This window comes from Elgaria multicarinata, chromosome 1 (genome assembly GCF_023053635.1).
Source record: "Elgaria multicarinata webbii isolate HBS135686 ecotype San Diego chromosome 1, rElgMul1.1.pri, whole genome shotgun sequence".
Classification (NCBI taxonomy): Eukaryota; Metazoa; Chordata; class Lepidosauria; order Squamata; family Anguidae; genus Elgaria; species Elgaria multicarinata.
In genome coordinates, this window is record NC_086171.1 from 22,989,507 (window position 1) to 23,010,161 (window position 20,655).

Below are 20,655 nucleotides of genomic sequence, written 5' to 3' on the forward strand. Positions count from 1 at the left end.
CAGTCCGTCCAGCCCATGGAGCCTCAGTTGAGGCCCCACTCCCTGACACCATCGGGCCTGCAAGGGTGCAGTCCAATCCCCAGACCCAAAATGATTCCTCACCCCTGCTTTATTAGACTCCTAATAGGCCACCTTCTATCTCCTGAGTCAATTGAAGGGATCGTTGGAAGATTGGCCATAACATGGTTGGTAGAGCACATGTTTGGCATGCATCAGCATCCCGGATGTCTCACAGACAACAGTGGGAGAAACATCCACCTGAAATACGCTACTCAGAGTAAATGGTTCTGATCAAAAGAGACATGGCATGTTCAGTACAAGAAAGCCCCTTCTGTACTTCATGCTCCCTGCTCAAACATCTCCTCATTCCCAGCTAACATGTTAAGTTCCCGGTGTGTTTTGCTAATCAACAAGGAGTGTTTATCCACCTAGTTATTGGAGCTCCATCTTGAGGAATGGATTCTTGGTTTCAGAAAATACAATGTATTTCGTGCTAATTTATCAATAATGGATGTAAACGCTTTTCATCTTAAGTCCTTATGAATTTCTTCCCCACTTGGAATTTAGCGAGAATGCTCAATATATTGACCCTGTGAACCGTGACCATCAGCTGAAATTGCTGCTTCCTGCTAATAAAGCGACTGCTCCCCAACAGCAAGACATAGCAGTGAAACCATGGATAAATGGTATTGTATTCATTCATAATACCTGATTATGGGTTTGCTACATTGCTGTTTTGCCTGGTTTGCCAGATGTTGGCAGGGTTTGGACATCAGAAATATGCTGTGGGCTTAGTTATACATATTGATTTCCTCCTCCATTTCCTGGTTCATAGTTTTATGACATCTGAACTTGGCAAGTGATGGTTAATGCAAGCCATAGTTTGCTTACAATTGGAAACCATAGTTTGAAGTGGGCCTCTAATTCTCTTCTTAGTGGTAACCATAGATTGCACAATTCAGATGCAACAGTAAACTGTTTACTGTGAACCCAGGATATGAATGATGCACTGGGAAAGGCAGGAGCATGTGAGTCCCTCATGTTTTGCTCAAAGTGTTTGTGTGTCAGGGAGTATTAATTTGTATTTATTAAAGTTAAAATGCAACCTATGAACAAAAGCAGAATGGTGAAGTAGGAAGAACTCCAGATTTGTACTTAGTTCTACATTTTGCATCACGATCTGAAGATTCTTCGTATAATTGTACTCATGTTCTTAATCAGCTCTTGCTAGTCTGAATTCAACTCAATAACTTGGGAATTAAAATAAATGCCTTCCTGTTCAGTAGAAGTAACCAACTGACCAAAATACTACAGCAAGTTAGCTAAATGAAAGCTAGAGAGGATGGTGGACTAAGTTACTGAACAGATGCATAATTAAATATAATTAGATATGGCAGTTAAGGGGTATTCTATTATCCCTGGCAAAGACCCAACAAAAAATGAAGAGCAGTTTATTTAAGACTTTTCAAATGCATATTACTTTTGTCCAGGAAAACGCTGTAATATACCGCATGACAAAACTTATACATATGAGGTCATGTGTTTGAGTGAAAAAGTGCATACATTGTCCTGTATAGATGTGAGATCACTGTAAAGAAATGGCCTTGTAAAAGTCCCGTATTCTCTACAGTCACAATCATTTTGAAAATAGCAAATTTGCTTTCCAGTGTGATATTAGCCTGAGAATTTCAGCTTTCATTTTTAATGGTTTCTATCACTCACAGTCCTTGAAGAGAGTTAAAATGTCGGTATGAAATAAATTAAAACTACAGTTATCGAATCATCTCTGGAATAAGACCAGAGAAGGTGAAGAAGATAATTTTATAACACTGTAATTAATTTAGGTTTAAGTATAAATGTGGTACACAGTTATTTTACTCAGTATAGCCATATTCTTATCTTCAACGTTAGATTTCAGATTCTCCAAGAAAGATCCTCTTTTGCCTTCATCATATTCTAAAGGTTATGAATCTTGGAAAGTAGACAAAAATGCAATGGTAAGTTTTTGAAGTATAAGCTGTACCACTGTTGATGGTTGTTAGGCTGTAGTTTCAGCTCAGCAAGGGATCCCACCCTGAGATGGGAACTGTTTCTGGACTTCACATACAAGGATACTCACTTGCACAATAGAAATATAGAACATTGGACTTACTGTGATAATGGAGAATTTGCAGGATGAGGCTCTCTGGCTCTTAGGGTTTGAGTTAGAATAGTTGAGCCCTAGGGATCTCTTTTTCTGTCCTCTCATTTCCTTGCTTTCTGGTTGCATGTGAGTTGCATTATTGATCAGCAATTCCTGAGTTAGATAGTTGGTGTATTTGGTTTCTTTTAAAGCTGTTCTTCTTTGCTATGGTACATTGTGATCCCTCCACCTAGTGTCAAAAAGGAACTTATCACAGTAAGTCCAGAATTTTTAATCTATTTCATGCACATAGGTCCCTAAATATATCTACCAGAGAGATTTGATGTTTGACTGTTTTCAAATAAGAACTCTGAGGTGAAAAAATGATCTTTCTCGGGTTATATTGCAGACTAATTTAGGATTGACTTATATACCTCATGGATACTGCAGATCACATTTTAATACATTGAATGGTTGTGAGAGAGCAAGTTGCTGGTATTCACATTTCCTTGCATCAGGAAATGACAAGGTAAAAGCATACTTTTCTTCTCCGTATTTCTTATTTTGCTTTCATAGGCTTATATAAGCACAAGATGGAAGGCCTTGATCAAGTCTCCAGAATAATATTTTCATTAATTGTGGAATGATCTTAGAGTATTCCTCTCTATGGTGTGATTCACACATACAAGTTCATTACTTGATGACTGCAGAATTCAGTTATGACTTGCATGAGTGAATGCAGCCATCAAATAAAACACCACAGATAATTTATCTCTTCAGTTACAATGCTCCAAGTGGAGCCAATTCACACACTGAGCTACCAGTAGTCGAGTGTACAGAAATCAAGTGTGTTGGGGGGCGGAGCCTAGCAGTCGAATGATGCACTAAAGTTCTACCAAGCTCCAGATGTCTGAAGCCTAGAAACACATTTATCTCCATATGATTGCCATAATAAAGTGAGTAAACTTCATTAGCAGTATTATGAATCCTCCGTGAAGTTGAAACATGTAAAAAATACCTCTCAGAGCAGCCGAGAAGAAGCTTGCAGCTTAGTTTTGGTTTTTCCTGAGAAGGGAAAAACTCACAGAAGGCACTAAAAATAACTTTGATGAGACGCAGACAGTTTAAGTGAAAGTACGTTATATCCTTATCTGAAAGCGAAGTACAGAGAGGATACTAATCAACTCGCTCTGGAAATAAATCATTGGAGTTGGAGGAGGAGGAGGAGGGGGCAGCGAAAGGGAAGAGCGAGCGACTAAACTGAAGCGTCGAAACCTAAATGCCAAAAAAAAATAAAAAATAAGGGAAAACCACTTTGGACCAGAACCAAAGCTCACCCCTCTGATAAATCAGTGGCTGGATTAGTAAAAGAAGAAGGAACTACACAGGACGACCCAGTAACAAAGATACAAGATAACGAAGAAGGGGATAAAATGGCGGAGAAGTCTGGAAGTAATCGTTCAGGCAAGTTGAATGGCACAGGGCCAAAAACAGCACAGGAGGTCATGCTGATTAAGCTGGCAGATATGATAGAAAAAAATAACGAGGTTCTACTCCAGAAAATGGAGGAAAATAATAAGAAAGCCAATGCTAAGGAGGTCAAAATTGTGCTGGAAGGAATTAATAAATCAATGTTGGAGCTCAAGAAGGAATTGGAACAAACAAAGTCAGAAGTTCAACCATTAACGAAGCAGGTGGATGTGAATCAACAACAGGTGAATCAACTGAATATAAGTTTTGATCAACATGAACTGAGACTGATTCATTTGGAAGACCAATCCAGAAGGCCAAATCTGCGTTTAAGAAATTTTCCTGAAATGCAGGGTGAGAATTTGAGAACCAGCATTTTGGGATGGTTTAAGGAGCTGGCTGCAGATTTAGATCTGGCACCACAAGACGTTGAGAGAATACATCGGGTGGCTGGAGGAAGAGCTAGAGCGATGCCTCGTGATATCCTGGTTAGATTCGCTAACTATTATAAAAAGGAGCAGCTTATGAAGAGAATCAGGCAAATAACAACACTGAAGTACCAAGAAGCACCAGTTCAAATCTACAATTATTTGTGTCCACAAACCATCGAATGGTGGAGAAGTGTTAGACCAATAATAGCAAAGTTTAAGAGGGAAGGGATTGCTTATTCATGGGGATATCCGGTGTTCCTGAGATTTATGCGTGAAGGAAGACAACATAGAATAACATCGCTGGAACAGGGAATGGCCAAGCTGAGAGAATTAGGCATAGAAGATGAGATACCGACCCAGCCGGAAGGGGAAGAGGAATAAAGTCCTGGTCCAAGTAGGGAGTAAAAAGACTTAATAAAAATTGGAGGGAGGGAAAGGGAGGGAGATAAGAAGTGGTCACTGAGCTGGAGGGCGTACTGCATCAGGACTGTGGGTTCTATCTCCCCCCCCTTGAAGGTTGAATAGCCATGACTGGGGTGGTTCACCTACGGAGAAGCAAAGGGGGGAATAGAAGAGGGAGGAGGGGGAGGGGAATTGGGGGAGGGGAGGGGAGGGAATAAATTTTTTGTTTGTTGGTTTAAGTTAGTTGTGTTGTTTATGTGGGTGTGCACAAGGGATCTACAAAGAGTAAAACAATTATATTATGGATAAGAAAGTAAGTATCTCAACACTCAATGTGAAAGGGCTGGGGGCAGTTGTAAATCGGAAGAGAACAGAGCAGTTGTTAAACAAAGATGGGGCCGATTTTATCTTTCTACAAGAAACTCTTCAGGCTAACGAAGGATTAAATGAGTTAAGGTTAAAGTGGTCAGTGTTGTATGAGAAGTCATTGGGGACTTCAAAAAAAATGGTGTAGCTATAATTATCTCGAAGAAATGTGGATTTAGTGTACTAAAGAGTAAAAGGGATGGGAAAGGGAGATATGTTATGGTACAGGGGCAAATGGCAGGGGAGTACTATACTTTAGTCAATATTTATGCCCCTAATGAGAAGCAAAGTGATTTTTATAGGGAAGTATTCAGAAAAATGGAGGAAATAAAAAAGGGCATGTAATATTGGCTGGAGATTTTAATATGGTGCTGGATAATATTTCAGATGTCAAACCCCACCGCCCGAGAAAGAAGGAATAATATTACAAGTTTAAATAAAATGATAAAGGAAAAGGATTTTGCAGATGTTTGGCGAATGACATGGGGGGGAAGTTGAGTACACTTTTTATTCACCAGTTTACAGAACCTTTTCAAGGAGAGATTATATCTTTGTTTCAAAAGAGTTAGCAATAAGAGTTTGTAACACACAACTAGGGGTAATTAAGGTAATTGACCATGCATTGGTAAACATGGATTTTAAGGTGAAGAGGGACTACAGGGAAGCTAATAGATGGAAGTTAAATACTAGAATATTAAAATATGAAAAGGTAGTGGAGAAGATGGGGAAAGAGCTACAAGAGATATGATAACGGGGAATGTCCCCCATTAGTATTGTGGGATACAATGAAGGCGGTAGCTAGGGGGATTTGTATTAGAGAAACTTGTATATTAAGGAGACAACAAGAGATACAGAAAAAATTGGAGGACAAAGTCAAAAAGCTGGAAGGAAAGTATTTGCAAAGTAGAAATAAACAAATGCTAACAAAATTACAAGCAAAAAAGAAGGAATTAGAAAATAGAAATCTAGAAGTACAGAAGAATTTGGTTTATTTAAAAAGGGAGTATTTTGAGAATAGTAATAGGAATTCTAAGGTGTTGGCCAGGGCCACACAAATGAAAAAGACAAAGAACTCAATAGGGATAGTTAAAGATAAAATGGGAAAGCCATGTAATACGATGAAAGAAAAAATAAAGATTTTCCAAGAATTTTATCAGGAATTATATAAGGAAAGAGTCACACTGAAGGCAAGAATGGGAAGCTATATAGAAAAGCATATAAAGACAAGTCTGAAAAGGGAGGATAAGGATTTAATGGAAGAATATATTACTCAAAGAGAAATAGAAGAAGTCATAGATAAATTAAAAGGGGAATCCCCTGGTACAGATGGATTGGGATTGGAGTATTATGAAACATTTAAAAAAATATTAGTGTTGAAATTAATGAAATTGTATAATGGAATAATAGAAGGAGATAAGATATCACCATTCTGGGAACGGTCAATAATTATATTAATTCCAAAGCTGGATAATGACCTGACAGTTCCAGATTCATACAGACCTATTTCATTAATAAATCAAGATGCCAAAATTTTATCAGCTATAATGGCAAAGCGAATGAATACATTTATAGGTAACTATATTGGGAAGTATCAGTGTGGTTTTGTAGCGGGAATACAAATGCATAATTTGGTGGGAAGAGTTTTAAATATAATACAGGAGATAAAAAAGGGAAAGCTGAGAGCAGGAATAATAGCTTTAGATATATTCAAAGCTTTCGATTGTGTGAGTTGGCCAGCATTAAAGATGATAATAGAAAAGATGGGATTTGGGGAAAGATTTAAAGGTCTAATAGAACAATTGTATTTGCGAAATTTACCTTCAGTAGTTGTAAATGATAGAGTTACAGAAAAAATACAACTAGCCCGAGGAACAAGGCAAGGTTGCCCACTTTCACCAGTTTTATTTGTATTGGTTATAGAACTACTGGCAAACGTGATAAGAGAGGACAATGTTATTGAGGGAATAGGATGGAAAGAGGAAATTAAAATATGTTTGCAGATAATATTGTATTAACAATTAAGAATCCATTAAAGGAAATGGATAGAATAAAACATCTGAGAGAGTTCGAGGAAGTGACGGGATTAAAAATAAATTAGACAAAGTAAGAGATGATGATGTTTAATTATAGTAAAAAAAGAGGAGAGAGAATGGGAGAGTAAAGAGAAGAATATGAAAGTTAAAGAAATAATAAAATACCTAGGAATTAAGCTTACTAGAATTTAGAGGATTTAGAAAAGGAAAATTTAAATAGTTTGAAAAAAGAAGTTATGAGCAAATTAGAAAAATATAAAAGGATAAACTTATCATGGTTTGGAAGAATAGCCCTTATAAAAATGAGGATTTTACCAAAAGTAATTTTTTTATTTAGAATGATGCCAATAAGAATATCAGAAAAAGAATTAAAAAGTTGGCAAAGTATAGTAAATAACTTTTGCAATGGAGATAGAAAGGCGAGACTTAACAAAAATAGTTGGTATGTAATGCAGAAAAAAGGAGGGCTAGGGCTCCCAAACCTAAAGTTATATCATGTAGCTAATAGGTTGAGACATGTAGTAGAAAGTATGATAGGACTAGGAGATTTAAGTTGGTTGGAGGATAGAAAGGGAGAGGATATAGATTGGAAATTAGAAAATACATTTTTTAGAGATTATGTAAAGAAATGGGAAGAAATAGAGAACTCCTTTTAAAAAATCACTGGGAAATATAGTGATTATATAAAAAGGACTTACTTCAGAGTATTTCCCCAATATCACCATTGATAATGATGAGGAACTTTCCGGGAAATTTAAAAAAAGAGTTGGGAAAAAGTTTAAAAGAAGGAAAGGTAATGAAGTTAAAAGATTGGCTAGAAAGGATGAGAACTAGGGAAGAAATAACGGAGAAATTAAAAGAGGGAAACATATCGTGGTTAAATTATATTCAATTAGAACAGTGGACGAAGAAATGGTTAAATGATAATGGAGAGTGTAGAGGAATTACGAAGTTTGAGGAGCTGATTTTTTAAAATAATGAGAAAAGAGAAAACAAACTAATAAAAGGTTTAACTAACGAAATATATAGAATATTAGTGGAAAAGGGAGAGACAGAAAGTGTAGGCAAGATGGTATGGGAAACTGTCTTGAAGGAACAAATAGGGCAACAGAGTTGGAAAGGGATATGGAAACAACGAGTGTTGAGAAATATGTCTGTGAGGATAAAAGAAAATTATTACAAGCTTGTCTGGAGGTGGTACCTAACCCCTGTGAAATAAAATAAAATAAATAAGATGAATTCAGCAACATGTTGGAGAGGTTGTCAAGAGAAAGGAATGTATTTACATATGTGGTGGGAATGTGAATTTGTACAAAAATTATGGAAAATGGTGTTTAAAGAGATAAAAGAAATTTTAGGAATGGAGGTTGAAGAGACACCGATAGTGGCATTGTTATCAGTGTATGGAGAATTGAAATGTAATCAAGAGACAAAAAGAATTGATAACGAATTTGTTGACAGCAGCAAGACTAATGATATCTCGGAACTGGAAGGTTCATGGGGATTATCATACAGAAGATTGGTATAAAGAAATATGGGATACTGCTATTAATGCTAAATTAACATGTAACATAAAAGTTAGAAGAGGAATGATAAAAATGAATGATTTTGAAGGAATATGAAAACAGTTTTTAGAATTTGTACTATTAAAGGGGAGAGGGAAAACACCTCCAGAAGAAGTAATGAGATTTTGGAAATATGAATAAGATCCTGTGGTTGGAAGGAGCACACTTATGTTAATTATGATTATGTTAAAGGGAATTAAGTTAGAACATATGTTTATTAAATTGTTTACTTTATATTATGTGTATTATGGGGTATTGTTTTATATCATATTGTTGTATTGTTTGGATGTATTAAAAAATAATTAAAAAATAAAAAAGAAATCAAGTGTGTTATGCAACCCCATGAATACTCACAGTATGGATTTAATTCTAAGGTGGTCAAACTCAGTACTTGAATGGTGCCTGAAACATTATAGGAATACGTGGAGCATTGAAGTAGAGCCTTTCTACACAAGACATTTATTGTGCTCTCATGATTCCTCAGTCACGGTACTTTGCGAGTCCTTGACGCAATGTCATCGTCCTCAACACAATGTCATCGTCCTCCAGAGTCTCTCCAATTCTTTGCAGCAGGTTTTTTCCTAAGAAGGAAAGTCTGGTATTTTTCTGAATAGCATTATAGAATCCTCATGTATTTACTTAATTCCCTTATACCACAGCATCACCTTGTGGTTGTGTAATGGAACATATAAAAAAGTAGAGGAAGAAAACATCTGGAGAAAAACATGTAAAAGAGCCAATCTTAATCTCTCAAAGAACCCAGAAGCAGAAGCCTCGGTAAATGTGCTGGTTAAAAACCTCATGTAGAAGAGACTGTAATGGGCTTTACGTACTTGTCATCATAAGGGACCTTGATTATAAAAAGATTCTGCTGTTAGTGATGGGTTTTTTTCCCATAGAATAAAATAGGAAAATACAGATCTATGATAATTTAAGGCAACATACATTCAAATACTCACTAAACAGCAATATATTTTCTTTTAAGTTAAGTTCTCTCTTAATTGATTTGCATTTTAAATCTGTAAATCGTGGTTCAGTTCATTATCACGCTAGTGGTTCAGTTCATTATCATTTGAGCCCAAACCATGACTTGAGCTTCCAAACATACAAACCATAATTAAGAGCTGATTTCTTTTTCCACATCTAGGCTGTAGTGGCCTCTGGAGATAGAACAATGGCCATAACTACAGTTTGTCAATTCAGATATTATTTATTTATTTATTTATTCATTTTTATACCGCCCAATAGCCGAAGCTCTCTGGGCGGTTCACAAAAATTAAAACCACAAAAAACATCCAACAAGTTAAAAACACAATTACGAAATACAGTATAAAAAGCGCAACCAGGATAAAACCACACAGCAAAGTTGATTATAAGATTAAAATAGAGTTAAAACAGTAAAATTTAAATTTAAGTTAAAATTAAGTGTTAAAATACTGAGTGAATAAAAAGGTCTTCAGCTGGCAACGAAAGCAGTACAGTGTAGGCGCCAGGCGGACCTCTCTGGGGAGCTCGTTCCACAACCGGGGTGCCACAGCGGAGAAAGCCCTCCTCCTAGTAGCCACCTGCCTCACTTCCTTTGGCAGGGGCTCACGGAGAAGGGCCCCTGTAGATGATTTTAAGGTCTGGGTAGGTACATATGGGAGGAGGCGTTCCTTCAGATAACCTGGCCCCAAACCATTTAGGGCTTTAAATGTCAATACCAGCACTTTGAATTGGGCCCGGACCTGGACTGGCAGCCAATGAAGCTGGAAAAGGACTGGCGTAATGTGATCTCGTCGGCCAGTCCCTGTTAGTAAACGGGCTGCCCTATTTTGTACCAGCTGAAGCTTCCGGACCGTTTTCAAAGGCAGCCCCACGTATAACGCATTGCAGTAATCCAAGTGAGAGGTTATTAGAGCATGGATAACTGTAGCTAGGCTATCTCTGTCCAGATAAGGGCGTAGTTGGTATATCAACCTAAGCTGATAAAAGGTGCTCTTTGCCACTGAGTTCACCTGTGCCTCAAGTGACAGTTCTGGATCCAAGAGCACCCCCAAACTATGGACCCAATCCTTTAGGGAGAGTGCAACCCCGTCCAGGACAGGGCAAACATCACCTCGCCGGATAGATAAACCACCCGCTAACAGTACCTCCGTCTTGTCTGGATTGAGTCTGTTTGTTAGCCCTCATCCAGTCCATTACCGTGCTCAGGCACTGGTTCAGAACAGTCACTGCCTCACCTGGGTTTGATGAAAAGGAAAGGTAGAGTTGGGTATCATCCGCATATTGATGACACCTCAGTCCACATCTCCGGATAACCTCCCCCAGCGGCTTCATGTATACGTTAAACAGCATAGGGGATAAGATAGAGCCCTGCGGAACCCCATGGCTTAGGAGCCACGGCACAGAGCAATAATCCCCCAGCACCACCTTCTGGAATCGGCCATCCAAGTAGGAGCGGAACCACTGCAACGCAGTACCTCCAACTCCCAGCTCAGACAACATATCCAGAAGGATACCATGGTCGATGGTATTGAAGGCCGCTGAGAGGTCCAGGAGAATCAACAGGGTCGCACTCCCCCTGTCTCTCTCCCGACAGAGGTCATCCCACAGGGCGACCAAGGCAGTTTCCGTTCCAAAACCAGGCCTGAAACCCGATTGAAATGGATCTAGATAATCCGTTTCATTCAAGAGTGCCTGGAGTTGTCCTGCAACCACCCGCTGAAGCACCTTGCCCAGGAAAGGGATATTAGCCACCGGCCTGTAGTTGTTAACATCTTCCGGGTCCAGATTAGGCTTCTTCAGGAGTGGTCTAATTGCCGCCTCTTTTAAAGAGGCCGGCACCACTCCCTCTCTCAAGGAGGCATTTACAACCTCCTGGACCCAGCCGGCGATCCCCTCCTTATTTGATGTAATGAGCCACGAGGGTCAAGGGTCAAGCACACAGGTGGTCGACTGGACTTGGCCAAGCACCTTGTCCACATCCTCGGGCCTCAATGACTGAAACTCATCCAATAAAACTGAACCGGATGGCGCTCTGAACGCCTCTACTAGTGGTGCTGCATTAAGTGTGGTGTCCAATTCATGACGACTCTGAGCGACTTTATCTTCAAAGTGCCGTGCAAACTCGTCACAGCGTGCTACCAAGGGTTCCATCATCTCTCGCGCTGGCCCAGAGTGTAACAGGCCGCGAACCACCCGGAAAAACTCCGCCGGACGACACTGAGAAGACGCAATGCTGGTGGAAAAGAACTGCCTCTTTGCCACCCTCACCGCCACAGAGTAGGCTCAATAGTGAGCTCTAACCCGTGTTCGATCAGACCCAGCACGAGTTTTCCTCCACCTGCATTCTAGCCGTCTCCCCTCTTGCTTCATCGCCCTCAGCTCAGGTGTATATCAAGGAGCTGACCGGGCTCTGCTCAGAGGGAGAGGACGCTTGGGCGCGATCGTGTCAACCGCCCGAGTCATCTCTGCATTCCACAGAGCGACCTGGGCTTTGACAGGAGCACCGGCCGTATCAGCAGGAAAATCCCCCAGAGCCCTCTGGAATCCATCGGAGTCCATTAGCCTCCGGGGGCAGACCATTTTAATAGGCCCCCCACCCTTGCAGAGGGGAAAGGCCCCCGAGAGTCTAAACCTCAGTAGGAAGTGATCCGACCATGACAAGGGGGTAGATGTTAGTTCCCCCACTTCCAGATCACCATCCTCCTGCCCAGTCGAGAAAACCAGATCAAGCGTGTGTCCCTTTGCATGTGTTGGGCCGATGACATGTTGAGACAGCCCCATGGTTGTCATGGCAGCCATGAAGTCCTGAGCCGCTCCGGATACAGCAGCCTCGGCATGGAAGTTGAGATCCCCCAGAACCACCATCCTGGGGGTCCTCAACACCAGGTCCGAGACAACCTCCGTCAGCTCAGGCAGGGAGACTGTGGGGCAGCGGGGTGGATGGTACACCAGCAGAATCCCTAATCTGTCTCGAGTACCCAACACACAGTACAAACACTCCAGACCAGCACTCGACTGAACAGGAAGCCTAGAGAGGGAGATTGTATTCCTATAGACCACGGCAACCCCCCTCCCCAGCCCTCAAGTCTGTGCTGGTGCTGCACTGAGTACCCAAGAGGGCAGAGCTGGGTGAGAGCAACCCCACCCAGTTCACCCACCCAGGTCTCAGTGATGCATACCAGGTCAGCCCCCTCATCCACAATCAGATCATGGATGAGAGAGATTTTATTTTGGACTGACTTGGCATTCAGCAGCAGCAGCACCAGACCCGAGAGCAAGCTGATAAGGCCGCCAGGAACCATCTGGTTGGGGGAAGGACTAGAAGAGGGGTTAGCTGTAAGGAATCTGTCCCCTCTTCTCCTTATCTGGCCTGTTCCTCCCCCTACCTCAGCTTAACCTACATCACCAGCAGCGTTCCATCATTTTACTTGCCTGCTCACAAGGAAGTGCCCTTCCCGCATCTGGCAAGAGCCATAATGTTTCCAGCAAGAGCCCTGCTCCTGGGAGAGAATGGATAGTTTCTTTCACTTACCATTGGGGATTTTGTAGGAGGAAGCAGCAACAGTGAGTTTTTGGTGCACTTTCTGTCATAGCCAGTTCCAAGGAGAGAAAGCACCTCTCCCTCTCTTCCCCATTCTTCATCATGAAAGAGATGGTGTAGTTCCCATGTGTTTGGTGTTTGTGTATGTTGGCAGTGTCTTGCTGCTGTTTCATGAGAAAACACAAGGGAAAGGGGGGAAACTATCTTTGCCTTCCCCAAGCTCTCCATGGACGAAAGAATAAATAACGTGGTGGTCCATCTCTTCTTGGGTTTTTGCAAGAGGTAGTGGGAAACTACTATTGGTGTCTTTTGCAAGAGCCCAACTTGTAGGAGACAAATCATCTCTGTTTCCACAATGGAATATGAAGAAAGAAACGAGAAGTAGCTTTTTTTCTTCACAGAGATCTTGATGGGAGGAAGGGAGGGGTGGTGTCCCCCCCCATTTTCCTGTTGGGTTTTTGTGGGAGATGTCAGCAACAAGGTGTTGCCTTCGCATTCTGCAAAAGCTCAGCAGAAGGACAAAGCCAGCCTCCATTTCCTGTATTCTCTATATGATACAGGACCTGAGAAAGGGACAATCACAAATAATGGGTTTGGCAAGCCAAAATTTGCAGATCTCTGTTTACAGGGGTATTAAGAATGGTAAAAACACTTAATGTGAAACATTGAATACAGTACCATATAGAAATTACTCATTTTTTACAAATTGTCCACAATTGTTGAATCCTATACAGCAGTTCTCCATACTTAACAATATATGTCTGGATGTATAACCTGATGGGATCTGAGCTGGCGGTGACCGAACAAGAAAGAGATCTTGGGATTGTGGTGGACTGCTTGATGAAAATGTCCACCCAGTGTGCAGCCACTGTAAAGAAGGCAAACTCCATGTTAGGCATTATAAGAAAGGGAATTGAGAATAAAATGGGCGGTATCATACTGCCCTTATACAAATCAATGGTGTGACCACACTTAGAATACTGTATACAGTTCTAGTCATCACACCTAAAAAAGGATATTATAGAGCTGGAAAAAGAACTGAAAAGTGCAACTAAAATTATTAAGGGGGTGGAACATCTCCCCTATGAGGGAAGGTTACATCAACTGGGATTGTTTAGCTTGGAAAAACGGAGGCTAAGGGGAGACATGATAGAGGTGTGCAAAATATTGCATGGTATGGAGAATGTGAACAGGGAGACATTTTTCTCCCTCTCTCAAAATACAAGAACCTGGGGTCATCCCATGAAACTGATTGGTGGGAAATTCAGGACAAATAAAAGGAAGTACTTCTTCACACAGCACATAGTTAAATTATGGAACTCGCTACCACAAAATGTAATGATGACACTATCTGGATGGCTTCAAAAGAGGGGGTTGGATAAGTTCCTGGAGGCCAAGGCTATCAATGGCTACTAGCCCTGATGGTTGTGTGCTATCTCCAGTATTCGAGGCAATAAGCCTGTGTGCACCAGTTGCTGGGGAACATGGGTGGGAGAGTGCTGTTGCACCATGTCCTGCCTTGTTCATCCCTGGCCGATGGCTGGTTGGCCACTGTGTGAACAGAGTGCCGGACTAGATGGACCCTTGATCTGATCCAGCATCAGGGCACTTCTTATGTTCTTATGTGTAGCCTAATCAGAGCATAGCAGCTGTTCCGCAGCATTTTGATTTTACATTACTGCTCCAACTACTCTGCTGGGGAATTCTGCCATAGCTTGCAACTGTAGCAATGTTAAATGCATCTACTTGGGAGAAAGTCCTGCTGGTTTAGTGGAACTTACTTCCAAGTAAGTGTATTTAGGATTGTAGCCTATAAACGTATTTATTACATAATAAATGCAACAGTTCCTTCAGCAAAGGAGAACTTTCAGGCCAAAAAGCAATATGCCAATGAACTTTAATAATCAGTCATTTGTTTGAATAACTGCAGCTTTTGACAACTGATTTTCTATCATGCTAAGTGTAGATTGATGTGCATTAAAAGAAATTATTTGCATTATAAAATTTTGTGAATTCTTTAATTTTAGAAATGTGTAATAGTTTTGTGGTTTGATTTTCTAGCTTTGCAGTGAAATACTTAAGAAATATATAAGTATTGGTGAAATAGTTCTGCTGCAGCGTGCAGGTAAGATATAATATATTCAGTATTGTAACAAACCAACATGTTGAACTTGAGTACTGGCAAGGACTAACTGTTAGGTGACTGTATGTAAAAGCCCATATAACACATCCCATTAATAGCTCAAGGATTATTGTGGAATTATACAAATACTTTACTGTGTTCAGTAGAAATCTGGCTGTTAATATTCGATAGTCTCTAAACCTGTATCCTAATACAGAAGTTCCTGTATAGTGGGCAATGGGAATTTGATAGATGAGTTGTTAGGCTTCTGGCAGTGAATGTTGGTGCTGCTGCAGTTTTTAAGACTATGAGAGCCAGTGTGGTGTAGTGGCTAAAGTGTTGGACTAGGAGTCGAGAGATCCGGGTTCTACACCCCATTCAGCCATGGAAACCCACTGGGTGACTTTGAGCCAGTCACGTACTCTCAGCCCAACCTACCTCACAGGGTTGTTGTTGTGAGGATAACATGGAGAGGAGGATTATGTACGCCGCCTTGGGTTCCTTGGAGGAAAAAAGCAGGATATAAATATAAGAAATAAATAAATGTGTAGATTCCAAAAAGAGGCTAAAATCCATAGTCATATATCTGAGGATGAATGTTCTACATCAAGAAATTATAATCAGAACTAGAATTCCAACTTGAATGGTCTTTGTTGGGGGTGTAAACTCTTGAAGTTCTTTTGGTTTATGGACTATACTTCATATGGAAAAAGCAAGATTTATTAGAGCTTATTTATTATACAACATTGGCACAGTGATATGCAGTTGTTGCAGGGAACCATATGTTATACTTCAAGGTAGTATTCATGAAACTGCATCAGTCCAAAATAAAGAGTTCTTGGAATTTCTATGTAAAGGCAGACTTGATGAGATTTATGATTTGTTAGCTGCTTCCAGTACATCCTTTCCTTCAATTTAGGTGAAGACATGAACCAGTTATATTAAGTGCAGCAGAAATTGAAATGTTCAATTAATCCTTAGCTGTCTCAGCTTGAGATTTGAATATTTTCAGATCCATAATTTACTAGAATAGTTGCTGTACAGTAAAAGAAACTAATCTGATGTTTTCACCCAATATACTGAAATAATACTGATTTATATGAAATTGAGTAGCTTTTCATATCTTGTGGAGAAAAATCATGCTCTAATTATTACAAATCCCCTTGTCTAGTAAATGAATTTCTACTGCATCATTTTTACACTTGTTTGCATTTTTAAAATGACGTTGTGCTAATTGAGGTTTCAGTAGTAAGTTATGTAAAACATTTTAATAATCTCACACTTAACGTTTCCCATTTTCTTTAGTACAAATATTTACAGATTACTACAAAGAAGGTATTCCTGTGGTGCATTTGGATTCACAAATGCTAAATAACTTGCTAACATCTTTGCTCCAGTCCTGTTTGCTGAAAGAGCTATTTCATGTAGTACATACTAGCATATTGATTAAGATATTGGTAAGTAACCTTCTCACATGATTTACCATGGGTTTATTGCAATAAATTCTCAGTTTTGTTTACCATTAGGGTTTTGGTTCTGAGGTGTTCATCTGGAAATCATAAGACAATTTTTAAAAATTACCTAATGCAAAAAAAATTTTTAACGTTTTATTTTTTAAAGAATAGGTGTGTTTATTCCCCTGATTTCTGTGACACTGAATAAGCTTTTAAAATAAAGTAAAATTGTTGTGTTGTTCATCTTCTATTCAGCTATGGCTAGACCAGGCCTATATCCCGGGATCATCCCCGTGCGTCCACATGACACACAGGGGATCCCAGGAGCAGGGAGGGATGATCCCTCCCTTGGCTGAGGATTTGGCCCTACCCTTTAATCCTGCTTTTTCTGCAGTCTCGGGATAATCCCGAGACCACAGAATGTGTGGTTGGGCATCGCGGGTTGTCCCACCTCCTCAACCATGAGGAGCCAGGCATGGGGCACAGAGCTCCTCAGGAGCTCTGTGCCCATCGGGGGTGGGGTGGGGGCGAGTTTTTTTTTTAACTTACCCCTCGTTTGAGCATTACTGCTCTCCTTTCCCTTTTTTTAAAAAAACCAAAATGGCGGCCATGATGTCGTGCGCTGCGTATAGACCAGGGCAACAATCTCACAATCATAAAATCATGAGATCGTCGTCTTACCACCCCCTCATCTAGCTATGGCCTGACTGTCTTCCTTTTAGCTCTAATTTGTTTAAAAATATAATACTCTGTTGCAATCTTCCATTCATTGGAAGAAATTTAAGATGAATTTCAGAAGGGTAGCTCTGTTAATCTGAGTTATCAAAAGAAGCTGCTGGCAGTTCAAAGACTGACACATTTCTTTTAGCATGAGCGTTTGCAGAGCCAATTTCAAATGTATCAAATGACCAGTGGTATATGTTTATCTGTACGTCGTCCTGAGATCTTATTGATATAGGGCGGGATATAAATGTTTTAAATAAATAAATAAATGTTCAGGTATATGTAACAGACACATTTGAGAGAAATAGTTTTACACAGTGTGGCAGAGAGAATCACATGCCTATGTCATTGGAACCAGGAATGTCCCGATCCAGTTTTGAGTCAAATACACGTAGGTTGGTAAGTACAATACAGCATAGCAGCATCAAGGCCACATTGCACTTTACACCAAATAATGGTTCAAACAGCTGTCTCTGTGTTTCCATTCCGGTTATGTTTTAAACGTTAATGGCCAGGTCTTATTAACAAGCCCTTTAAAAAAGGACATCTATTCTGTTGTAATGACAACAGAAAGCATGCTAGCTTTATCCAGAAAAGAAGCTAGGCCCATCCAGATGGCTGGTTTTGCAAAAAAAAAAAAAAATCAATTGTGAGCATTTAGCGAATATGGTCCCTAAACAGAACATGCCTTAGAATGAGCGGAGAATTGATAGTACCTCCACCTTCAACAGGTGCTAATGGGTGAACCCTGTGTCCAATTAGCTGAGCAAGGGTTGTATCCCATATGTGGCTTCTAAGAGATACATTTGACTATCAATGAAATAATTGTTTGAGCTCAAGGAGGTTGTTTATTTTTCTGGCCATCCCACAACTCTTGCCATTATATCAGTTTAGATTTGACGACGGGGCAAAATAAACTAAATGGGGCCCTTGCATGTCAGATGACAAAGTTGGGACTGCCAGCGTGTTCAGCAAATTTGTTGCCTTTAATTCCAGCATACAGAACTCTCCCCGACCCCAGCACGATAGTCTGGGGAATGAATAGCCTCTAATTTAGAGATAATGGAAAGTAATGGGTGCAAACTGAAGCTGAGAAATTTAAAAATCAAAAACTGCAGAATCAGTTGAGATTTGCTCATGTCCAGGTATTTTTGTATATGTCAGTGAGATCACAAAGAGTTCCACAGTAAACAGAGGTGCTTCTGTTTGAATCATTCGTGCTATCATCTTGTGCTGGTGAATGATGTATGCTCCCAAACAGTCCTGTGACTTAGAACCATTTATAACAAGCAGAATAATCACTGTGGAACAGAATAATCACTGTGGAATGAACAGTATCCCAGATACTATTTTTTTCCATTTTATGGGCAAGTCTGTAAAGGCTTCCTTTCAGTTGTTTAAAAACTAAAGAACTTTGAGCAGCAAAGAGGTTTTCCCATTGTGAAGTGAAGATCATGTTACAAGAGGTGTAGTCTCTTAGGGATTGCCATTTAGTAGCATATCAGAGAGACAGTAGTGCGCAGTGCAGGCTCAGTGGTGGTTCAACTACCGCTTCATAGAGGCTGTGTCTAGGAGATGTATAAATATGCTCTAAATCACAATTATGGCCCTGGGAGATGTATAGTTTCCAATTTCTTCAAAACCTTGTAGAGTTAGACACTGTCAACCATTATTCACTTTAGAGGAGTCTAGTGTTTTGTAAATATGCAGCATAGACATAGGGTAGGGGAAAGCACTTGCAGAATATTAGTGCCTTGGTATAGTTTACCTTTAGCAGGCTCGTTTGTTACAGGAATACCAACTTGAACTTGGTCTCAGCAACTATTGGGATGTGTGGCCCAATTTCAGTTTCAGATTAGGAAGCTAGCCACACACCTCCAGCATAAGTGCACAGAAACAGTAATGGTTTGAGAGAACTTTAAATCATTTAGGACAGCCTACCTACCAATATCAGCTAGACACTAGAGTACTTAAAACTAGATACTAAAGTACTTAAAACACAACTGAAAGTCATCCACACATACAGGCAGTTGTAGGTTGCAGGAAAGCAGTGATGCAGACATTGCTTGGAACAGCCCTGCTCCAAATGTTCAGTGGAAGTACAGCCAATTCAAACTGAAACCATATGGTTCTTCAAACGATTATATAGGAAGGTACGTAGATTGCCTCCTTATAATTTTGGATTATGGTATCTTTATTTATTTATTTATTTATTACATTTTTATACCGCCCAATAGCCGAAGCTCTCTGGGCGGTTCACAAAAATTAAAACCACAATAAAACAACCAACAGGTTAAAAGCACAATTACAAAATACAGTATAAAAAGCACAACCAGGATAAAACCACACAGCAAAATTGATATAAGATTAAAATACAGAGTTAAAACAGTAAGATTTAAATTTAAGTTAAAATTAAGTGTTAAAATATTGAGAGAATAAAAATAATAAGATATATTATATCTTATATAATAAACCCCTCAGTCCAGGATTTTTTGTGCAACACTGTTGTTGATGAGGTATCCATATTATAATTGGAAAGTCTCTGAATGCATCTGCATCAAAGCCCAGCAGGAGAATGCTACTAATGCTAAAGGTATAAGGTACTAATCCCAAGTAGAGCTGGTCGGACCACCACAGTAGGCCATCGCCAGTTTTGATTTTTGCCAGAATATCGATAACCAATTGAACTTGGCTGGGCCACTCCAGGGGTATCTGTTCACACAACTTAGGATGCAAGCCCTTATATCTTGACGATCAAGATCCCTGGCTTCATTTTACTAGTATCCATGCATGATGAAGACATGAGATACTCAGCACTATATGGCCTGCTCACCACAAGCAGTGTTGGTCATGGAGAAGCTAATGAAAAGCATTGTTGAATCATGATCCAATCAGAGTTAGGTGTTTGTGCCTCACATCTGCATCCATCTCTTCATTCTCAATAGAAATGGAACATTTACTGTATTGTTGCTCAAGTTTTCTTTGCTTCCCCATTTGAACCAATCAATTAATTTCCAGGCAGCTTCATGAAACTGATGAAATTGGTTCAGTCCTACAAAATTTCAGATTAAAATTGTATTTTACACTTTGTTTATGAATTCATTGTACCTAATGTATTTGGCTCTAATTTTAAGGTATTTATTCTTGCTTAGCCAACAGCAGACTTACTTCTCAAAGTGTTTGAACATGCAGCTTCCATGAAATTAAGAGATGTAGTGCCTGAGTTAATTGACATCTCTTATAAGGTATGACATTGTTTGATTCCATCCCAAATGTTAAAAAAAAACACCTGTTCCTAGTGATTCTGCTTCCTGTATTAGTTTTATGCTTCTGCTATATATTACATTCTGCTTCATGGTCTCTGTGCATCAGACATAGGGGCTCTGCCTGTGCGGAGCCTCAGTTTGGGAGTCTTCTATAGCTGAGAATTTTGGCGGGA

General features: G+C 39.9%; 1 protein-coding gene across 1 annotated transcript in view; it reads left to right on the forward strand.

Annotated features, from left to right (window-relative positions):
* TOPAZ1 (testis and ovary specific TOPAZ 1) overlaps nucleotides 1–20,655 on the forward strand; it is a 54,315-nt gene that overhangs the window by 14,010 nt on the left and 19,650 nt on the right. Inside the window, exons 6-11 of the mRNA XM_063147601.1 lie at nucleotides 568–686; nucleotides 1,912–1,997; nucleotides 2,532–2,651; nucleotides 14,979–15,042; nucleotides 16,345–16,496; nucleotides 20,369–20,461. Coding sequence (XP_063003671.1) covers nucleotides 568–686; nucleotides 1,912–1,997; nucleotides 2,532–2,651; nucleotides 14,979–15,042; nucleotides 16,345–16,496; nucleotides 20,369–20,461 — 634 coding nt within the window. The remainder of the gene's footprint in view (nucleotides 1–567; nucleotides 687–1,911; nucleotides 1,998–2,531; nucleotides 2,652–14,978; nucleotides 15,043–16,344; nucleotides 16,497–20,368; nucleotides 20,462–20,655) is intronic.